A 10,259-nucleotide genomic window follows, 5' to 3' on the forward strand; every position below is an offset into this window, starting at 1 on the left:
ACAGCAAGCGACATGAGCTGTTTGAAGCTGTCTGTGTCCACCAGCCTAAATGACAGCATTTCATAGGCCAGTAGTTTAGAAATGCTGGCATTCAGGGCCAGGGATCGAGGGTGGCTAGGTGGGAATTTACGCTTTCTATCAAATGTTTGTGAGATGGAGAGCTGAACGCTGGCGTGTGACATGGTTGAGACGCTTGGTGACGGAGGTGGTGGTGGTGGTGTTGGTGGTACATCCCCTGTTTGCTGGGCGGCAGGTGCCAACGTTCCTCCAGAGGCGGAGGAAGAGGCCGAGGCGGCAGCAGCAGAATAGGCCGAGGCGGCAGCAGCAGAAGAGGTAGCAGGGGGAGCCTGAGTGACTTCCTTGGTTTTAAGGTGTTTACTCCACTGCAGTTCATGCTTTGCATGCAGGTGCCTGGTCATGCAGGTTGTGCTCAGGTTCAGAACGTTAATGCCTCGCTTCAGGCTCTGATGGCACAGCGTGCAAACCACTCGGGTCTTGTCGTCAGCACATTGTTTGAAGAAGTGCCATGCCAGGGAACTCCTTGAAGCTGCCTTTGGGGTGCTCGGTCCCAGATGGCGGCGGTCAGTAGCAGGCGGAGTCTCTTGGCGGCGGGTGTTCTGCTTTTGCCCACTGCTCCCTCTTTTGCTACGCTGTTGGCTCGGTCTCACCACTGCCTCTTCCTCCGAACTGTGAAAGTCAGTGGCACGACCTTCATTCCATGTGGGGTCTAGGACCTCATCGTCCCCTGCATCGTCTTCCACCCAGTCTTGATCCCTGACCTCCTGTTCAGTCTGCACACTGCAGAAAGACGCAGCAGTTGGCACCTGTGTTTCGTCATCATCAGAGACATGCTGAGGTGGTATTCCCATGTCCTCATCATCAGGAAACATAAGTGGTTGTGCGTCAGTGCATTCTATGTCTTTCACCGCTGGGGAAGGGCTAGGTGGATGCCCTTGGGAAACCCTGCCAGCGGAGTCTTCAAACAGCATAAGAGACTGCTGCATAACTTGAGGCTGAGACAGTTTCCCTGGTATGCATGGGGGTGATGTGACAGACTGATGGGGTTGGTTTTCAGGCGCCATCTGTGCGCTTTCTGCAGAAGACTGGGTGGGAGATAATGTGAACGTGCTGGATCCACTGTCGGCCACCCAATTGACTAATGCCTGTACCTGCTCAGGCCTTACCATCCTTAGAACGGCATTGGGCCCCACCATATATCGCTGTAAATTCTGGCGGCTACTGGGACCTGAGGTAGTTGGTACACTAGGACGTGTGGATGTGGCAGAACGGCCACGTCCTCTCCCAGCACCAGAGGGTCCACTAACACCACCACGACCATGTCCACGTCCGCGTCCCTTACTAGATGTTTTTCTCATTGTTATGGTTCACCACAACAACAAATATATTATTTGGCCCAATGTATTGTATTCAAATTCAGCGGGATATAAATTTGAGGCCTAGTATTTAGGCGCTGGGTGACCGGTATGGATTTAGTGACAGAATTAGACTTGGAAATGCACAGAAGCGTGTGTGTGTGAAGTTATTCTGAATGACCCAATGTGCACCTTGAATATTATATACCCTTTTAGGGATAGATTTCAAATAGCTCTGATATAGCAGAAACCACTAAATTATGAAATTGCTAAATTGGGAATTGTATTTCAACCCAGAACAAGAAATGTGCTTGAACGGACACTAAATAACTCGCCCAGCTACAGCACTAACGAGAGATTTAGCAGGATATAAATTTGAGGCCTATTATTTAGGCGCTGGGTGACAGGTATGGGTTTAGTGACAGAATTAGACTTAGAAATACACAGTAGCGGGTGTGTGTGAAGTTATTCTGAATGACCCAATGTGCACCTTGAATATTATATACCCTTTTAGGGATAGATTTCAAATAGCTCTGATATAGCAGAAACCACTAAATTATGAAATTGCTAAATTGGGAATTGTATTTCAACCCAGAACAAGAAATGTGCTTTGAACGGACACTAAATAACTTTCCCAGCCACAACAGGACAGCGTTAACGAGAGATTTAGCAGGATATAAATTTGAGGCCTAGTATTTAGGCGCTGGGTGACAGGTATGGGTTTAGTGACAGAATTAGACTTGGAAATACACAGTAGCGGGTGTGTGTGAAGTTATTCTGAATGACCCAATGTGCACCTTGAATATTATATACCCTTTTAGGGATAGATTTCAAATAGCTCTGATATAGCAGAAACCACTAAATTATGAAATTGCTAAATTGGGAATTGTATTTCAACCCAGAACAAGAAATGTGCTTGAACGGACACTAAATAACTCGCCCAGCTACAGCACTAAGGACAGATTTAGCTGGATATAAATTTGAGGCCTAGTATTTAGGCGCTGGGTGACAGGTATGGGTTTAGTGACAGAATTAGACTTGGAAATGCACAGTAGCGGGTGTGTGAAGTTATTCTGAATGTCCCTATGTGCACCTTCAATATGATCTACCCTTTTAGGGATAGATTTCAAATAGCTCTGATATAGCAGAAACCACTAAATTATGAAATTGCTAAATTGGGAATTGTATTTCAACCCAGAACAAGAAATGTGCTTGAACGGACACTAAATAACTCGCCCAGCTACAGCACTAACGAGAGATTTAGCAGGATATAAATTTGAGGCCTAGTATTTAGGCGCTGGGTGACAGGTATGGGTTTAGTGACAGAATTAGACTTGGAAATACACAGTAGCGGGTGTGTGTGAAGTTATTCTGAATGACCCAATGTGCACCTTGAATATTATATACCCTTTTAGGGATAGATTTCAAATAGCTCTGATATAGCAGAAACCACTAAATTATGAAATTGCTAAATTGGGAATTGTATTTCAACCCAGAACAAGAAATGTGCTTGAACGGACACTAAATAACTCGCCCAGCTACAGCACTAAGGACAGATTTAGCTGGATATAAATTTGAGGCCTAGTATTTAGGCGCTGGGTGACAGGTATGGGTTTAGTGACAGAATTAGACTTGGAAATGCACAGTAGCGGGTGTGTGAAGTTATTCTGAATGACCCTATGTGCACCTTGAATATTATATACCCTTTTAGGGATAGATTTCAAATAGCTCTGATACAGCAGAAACCACTAAATTTTTAAATTGCTAAATTGGGAATTGTATTTCAACCCAGAACAAAAAATGTGCTTTGACGGACACTAAATAACTTTCCCAGCCACAACAGGACAGCGGTAACGAGAGATTTAGCGGGATATAAATTTGAGGCCTAGTATTTAGGCGCTGGGTGACCGGTATGGATTTAGTGACAGAATTAGACTGGGATATGGCCAAAAAATAACCACACTATTGCTGGTTAAATGCACTTGGTGATGGGCGCAGCTTGCCCCTGATGTAGTATATGGCCAAAAAATGAACAGACTATTGCTGGTTAAATGCACTTGGTGTCACAGCTTGACCAACCACACTACTGAGGGTTAAATGCACTTGGTGACGGGCGCAGCTTGCCCCTGATTTAGTATATGGCCAAAAAATGAACAGACTATTGCTGGTTAAATGCACTTGGTGTGATAGCTTGACCAACCACACTACTGAGGGTTAAATGCACTTGGTGTGACAGCTTCACCCTGATGTAGGCTTTAGCCAAAAAACAACCACACCATTGAGGGTTAAATGCACTTGGTCGCAGCTTGTGCTGGCGCACCACAAGACACAAAATGGCCGCCGATCACCCCAGAAAAATGTGACTGACAAACGGTCTGGGCAGCCTAAAAACAGTGAGCAATTGAGGATCAGCAGCTCAATGATCCACAGCTGCAGATCGATCAGTTAATCAAGTCCTTTGGAGGAGTTAATCTGCCTAATCTCGCCCTACTGTCGCAGCCGCAACCTCTCCCTACGCTAATCAGAGCAGAGTGACGGGCGGCGCTATGTGACTCCAGCTTAAATAGAGGCTGGGTCACATGGTGCTCTGGCCAATCACAGCCATGCCAATAGTAGGCATGGCTGTGATGGCCTCTTGGGGCAAGTAGTATGACGCTTGTTGATTGGCTGCTTAGCAGCCTTTCAAAAAGCGCCAAGAAAGCGTCACAAAAGCGCGAAGAAAGCGACGAACACCGAACCCGAACCCGGACTTTTACGAAAATGTCCGGGTTCGGGTCCGTGTCACGGACACCCCAAAATTCGGTACGAACCCGAACTATACAGTTCGAGTTCGCTCATCCCTATTTTTAACATATTGTTATATAAAAAGCAATATGATATACATAAAACAAGATATAAACAATTGTATTTGATTCTTCTTACCTTATAAGAGGAGCTTAACATTACCCCTAGTGGATTGACTTGCTCTTCATTCCCTGGTGTTTGAAAGTTATTCGGAGTAAAGACAATTAAGTCACTTTTAGGTCGGGATGAATTGGAGCTTATTTGATATTGAGTGTGCTGAGAATACATCCAGCTCCCTCCAGTGTTAGAGCAGATCTTGTAATTTTCTTTCAGCTCATTCACCTCATCTCTGTACTTTTGCCATCTTAACACACTGAACACAATTAAAGTAATGAGAAATATAGTTGATATAATGCAGATTGCAACAACCAAGTAAATATTTTCATCAGAAAATGCTTCAAAAGTCACCTTGGTCTCTTGATTATCAAACTTTAATTCTTCTCCAGACTCCACCACAGATATGACAATTTGAGTCTCTGTTGTCATAAATGGTTCTCCGTGATCCTGAGCTATTACATGCAATCTATACTCATCATTATCTGAATCTGTCAATGACCGTTTTAAAGTAATTTCTCCAGTTTGATGTGCTATGGTAAAAGGAGACTTTCCAGATCCTCCCAGGTCCTTTATTTTATAAAATGTCCAAGCATTGTATCCAGAATCCAGATCTACGGCCTTCACTTTAGTTATCAGGTGTCCAGGTTCTGCTGACCTAGTAGTTTTAACTGTTATTTCAGAATGAAGTGGGGTAAATGTAGGAGCATTATCATTAATATCCTCAATGAATATGTTTAGAGTAAGGTTAGAACTAAGAGCTTTTAGGCCAGCATCAGTGGCTTTTATGTGACATTGGAAATATGCAATCTGCTCATGGTCAAATGATACTAAAGCAAAAACCTTCCCATTTTCCGGATTAATGGAAATGTAGGAGGAAATAGGGATCCCATCAATTATGCGCTCACTAATTGAATAAGTAATAAAAGAATTCTGTCCAATATCTGGGTCATAAGCTGATGCTGTATATATATGGGACCCTGGTGGGTTGTTCTCCTTAATAAATATTGTGTCTACTGACTGGATAAATCTTGGAGCATTGTCATTGACATCACTTATATCAATCTTCAGAGCTTTTGAGATAGACAGGGAAGGAGAACCTTCATCTCTTGCAGAAATTATAACTTCATATTGATTTTTCACTTCTCGGTCCAAAAGTTCATTCACAGTCAAAGAAAAATCACTCATGAAAGCTGGATTTATTTTAAATGGTGAAGAATCCGAAATATAGCAGTTTACTTTTCCATTTGAACCTGAATCTTTATCATGAACACTGATGATGGCAACTGTTGTCCCCTGAGGAGAATTTTCAGGAACAGGAACGGATAATGATGTCACTGTCATTTCAGGAGGGTTGTCATTGACATCCACAAGAGTCACTAGAACTTTACAATGTCCAACTAGCTGTAAATCTCCATTATCAATAGCTTCAACCTGAATTTCATACATGTTAACCATTTCAAAATCCAATTTCCCTTTTACTCTTATTTCTCCTGTGTATTTGTCTAAGATAAATGTTTCTTTTGCCTCCCCTGACACCATGTTGCTAAATTTATATAGTATCTCTCCATTTCTTCCTTCATCCAGATCAGTGGCATTTAGCTTGAACACTAACGTTCCTTCTACAGCATTTTCATTAACACTGCACTGGTAAAATGGCTGACCAAACATGGGAGCATTATCATTAAAATCTTCCACATTAACAAGAATATATGTGGTTCCACTCAGTCTTGGTTTGCCTCCATCATAAGCTGTAAGTGTCAGATTGTGAATAGACTGCTTTTCTCTGTCTAAATTTTTTTTAAGCACAAGCTCTAATGACTTGATTTGATTTATATATTTTTGGAAATCTAATGCAAAATAATCATTTGCACTGAGCTCATAGTTTGTTACAGAATTTGTTCCAAGATCTGGATCACCAGCTACCTTCAATGGGAACCGAGATCCTGAAGGTTTCATTTCTGATATGACCAGATTAGTGACTCTTGAGGAGAATACTGGACTATTGTCATTTATATCTTCTATTTCTACATCTACACGATACATCTGCACAGGCTTATCTACAATAACCTGCAGAGGAATAATGCAGAAGTGAGTATTTGGACATAATGACTCTCTGTCTATTGTCTCTTTAACAAATAAGATTCCATTCTGCAGATTAACCTGGAAATATTCCTTCTCATCTCTAGAGATAATATGTAACATTCTGGAATTAATCTCACCTAAATCCAGTCCAAGATCCTGAGCAATTCTTCCTACAAAGGTGCCATGCTTGGATTCCTCCGGAATAATATAATGCAGCTGACTCAGGACCATATCCCAGGATATTTGTAGCAAAAAGAAACAAACCAATCTTTTTCGTGCTTGATAATCCTGTCTCTGATAGAGCATTTCTTAAATTTAGAAAAGGTAAAGGTCAAAATCTGTCCAAGAATAAAGGCACATTCACTGAGGGAAGAAAGAGGAAAATGGAAAAAAATAATCTACTATGGCTGGTATCCCAAGATCAATGATTTATGCATATGAGAAATGCATTTCCTGTTACTATTCTGCTATTAGTTGGTGTGGAGTGCCATCTAGTGCTCAATTTCTAGGCTGCATTTCAAATTAGTTTTTCTGTCTTAAGTAGTCATATTTTTACTTTTTTATTATTTTAAATTTTAAAATGTACCTTTATTAAATGATATACAGTATTTAACAATTTTAGAACCTTTTAATTCTTATACTATGTTATAAAACATATTCTGGAATAAGTCAATATATTCATGTCTCTTTTTTTGCATTCTTATCTTGATTTGATTTTTATTATAACATGCATTATGTAAATAAATTATTTAATGATGTACCAACTTCAATATAGAGGTTCTATATCAATAGAAATGTTGCTTTCCTTGTATTGTTTGGAATAAAAATAGTAGTATATTTATTTGCTATTCTTTTCAGACTAGTTGATCTATAGTTATTTTGGGAAATTATTAAACATTTAAATTACTGACACCAATATTTATGGTTATAATGACAGTATATCTAGAAACCTCAGAACAAGACACAGGGGAATGCCACTGCTTATATAGAAAAGATGTTTCAGACATAGTTTCCATTTTCTTTTATCATTCATAAATACTTTTTCATTTCCATTGTACAGTACATAACTCTTTCAGTATTTTGTAGTATTCACATAACGCAGAGCATGATCCATAGGTTCTGCTTAATTCTTTCCACCTTTATTTGTAAGAAATATGTTCATTTGAGCCTTCCTCACCAGGCTTATGTGAGCTGTTACTTAAGGTATACAGTTTAGTCCTGGGTAACAGTGATTTTTCTCTGGACTTGGGAAAGTGCTATGTAGAGCAACAGTTAAGAAGTTCAAACTAGATAAGAATCAAAATAGGGTTAAACACCATATCTGACAAGTAGGCTCATTTACCGTAAAAGTAAAATAAATGTGTTGCACGCGATTCGTTAGTCCCAATAATTTTAAAAAACACTAGGAGGCATTGCTTATCAGTGGAAAGATTTAGAGATTCAAACTAGATAAGAATCAAAATAGGGTTCAACACCATATCTGACAAGTAGGCTCATTTACCGTAAAAGTAAAAAAAATGTGTTGCACGTGATTTGTTAGTCCCAAGAATTTTAAAAAACACTAGGAGGCATTGCTTATCAGTGGAAAGATTTAGAGATTACTGTATGAAAGGATTCTTATGTTCAGAGTGTGGAATGTCCTTTATATAAACATAAATTACTTTTCAGTGTAAAGTTTAATTTCATTGTTTTCATAATTATTGTATTATTATAATCAAAACTAATCTGCCACAAAGCACAATAATAGGCTAGTAACTTTAAGCAGGTTTGATAAATTGTTGTATTTGGAAAAAGTGATGTAACAGCTATATCTGATGGGCATGATCCATTATATTAGTGACATATCCATATTAAGTTGTTTTTATATCTTAAGAAACCGTTTTTACGACTTTTAACTTCCTTCGGCTTTTTTAATTAATTTAATCCAAATTCTAAGATTTTTTTTACCAATGTTATAACAGAGTACTATACAAGATTTGTAATTTTAGCACCCTACAATAAAGCCTAAAACACACAATACTTTTGCCAGTTCAATATGTCAATAAGGATTTAAGACCCTTAAAAGGATAATAATACTAGGAATGATGATCTGAATTTCAGGATGAATTAGATTAATCTCAAAGCCAAATTTCTTTCTGACAATTTGTTTAATATGTGCGCTTTGCGTAGTTTGTCATAAAGTGAATTTTTTTCTAAAATTTGGCGAAGCAGCCGAATCGAATTTTATACAACTTTGCTCATCTCTAAATAACACCATAAAGCAAAATAAAAAAAATTGCTCACTGTTGTCAGATTAAGGTTTAACCAGAACAAACCTTGAACAATGACTATCTTGCCTTTTTTAACATTTTAAACTAGTTATACAATTATTTAAATTAAGTAAAATTAATATTTATTATCATTTGCTATAGGGACACCCAGGCAAAATCTTTAAATATAAAAATCTATATCAAAGCATGCAGGATCCAAATGATGACTCACAGCCAGGCTTCCACTAAAATAACCAGAAACAGAACGACTGTAGCTCCAATCCTAGCAGCTTAACTTCTTAGATGTAATAAACAGTAACGGAGCCTTATAGACAACAGTATATAGGCAAAAATACATTGCATTATATAAATATATAAAAAAAACACCTACAAATATTTTGTGTCACCATGCCTGAAACAACTTTTCCATAAAACTTATTTATCTTGCACTGTAAACATTATAAAAAAGAAAAATAATGGGAAAATTTATATATATATATATATATATATATATATGTGAAACTCGAAAAATTTGAATATTGTGTAAAGTTGGTGAAACTAATATATGAGATAGACTCATTACATGCAAAGAGAGAAATTCCAAGCCTTTATTTTTTATAATTTGGATGATTAAGGCTTACAGCTTATTAAACCCCAAAGTCACAATTTTGAGGAACCCTTTTCACAGGGGATATGGAATAATTAGCTGACTAGAGTGTGACACTTTGAGCTTAGAATATTGAACCTTTTCACAAAATTCTAATTTTAAGCTGCATTAATGAAATTCCTTTTAATTAGCATTACTGAAATAAATGGACTTTTGCACGATATTCTAATTTTTCGAGTTTCACATATATATATATATATATATATATATATATATACCCAATTAAAAAAGTAAAACACCTTATTCTGCAAAAAAAGCAACTAAAGTTAAATAAATGGCGGCAAAATGTTATTTTTTTTATAATTTAGGAAAGAATAAGAAATAAATCATATTGCCCTCATTGTAGCAATCTGTAGAATAAGGTTAAGGTGTCATTTATATCACTCCGTTTATAGCACAAAAAAAATATGTGATCAAAAAGTCATATCTACCAAAAAAAAAAAATCCTCTCTTAGTTCCATCAATGGCATTTTTTTAATGGTTCTAATAATGCACAATAAGCAAATGATTTTCTTTAAAAAAAAAGTATTTATGTGCAAAAGGGTAAAATATATTAAATAAAAATGTGGTAATGTACTATTAAAGCAATATGGTAAATGTACATTACCAGATATAAGACAATGGTAGAATTAAATAAATGAGCTAATAAGAGTTATCGTTGTACCCCAAAATGGTGGCATTGCAAATTACAACTCATAGCCAGTAAAAAGTTACTATATCAAACCTCTAAGCCTGAGAACTAGTAAAATGGCTAGTTTTCAATGATAGTTCTATAAAAAGAAATCTCATGATTATCATAGCAATAATATTTTCATGGCCTTAGTTTCTAAATTTGAATTGAACAACAAATACAAATTGGATAGACAAATGATTAACATTCCACTGAAATGCATAGCTAGCCTTTTATTTATAGTGTTTTATGTATGTTTTTAATAAATAACTTTTATAGATTGCAGAGCAGCACGCTTTTGTTTTTCTTTTTTTTGC

The 10,259-nt window shown here is 37.6% G+C and overlaps 1 protein-coding gene across 1 annotated transcript; it reads right to left on the reverse strand.

The window, feature by feature from the left end:
* Positions 1 to 4,207: 4,207 nt before the first annotated feature.
* LOC122926038 (protocadherin alpha-4-like) lies at positions 4,208 to 6,662 on the reverse strand. The gene is made up of 2 exons (XM_044277428.1): positions 4,296 to 6,662; positions 4,208 to 4,213 (listed from the first exon to the last, which is right to left on the reverse strand). Exons 1-2 carry the CDS (start codon positions 6,660 to 6,662, stop codon positions 4,208 to 4,210), a joined length of 2,373 nt encoding a protein of 790 aa, XP_044133363.1.
* Positions 6,663 to 10,259: the final 3,597 nt, after the last annotated feature.

Source organism: Bufo gargarizans, chromosome 2, assembly GCF_014858855.1.
Source record: "Bufo gargarizans isolate SCDJY-AF-19 chromosome 2, ASM1485885v1, whole genome shotgun sequence".
Taxonomy (NCBI): domain Eukaryota; kingdom Metazoa; phylum Chordata; class Amphibia; order Anura; family Bufonidae; genus Bufo; species Bufo gargarizans.

Excerpts from the sequence above, each read along its gene's own strand:
- LOC122926038 (XM_044277428.1), bottom strand. The coding sequence starts at position 6,662 with ATGCTCTATCAGAGACAGGATTATCAAGCACGAAAAAGATTGGTTTGT.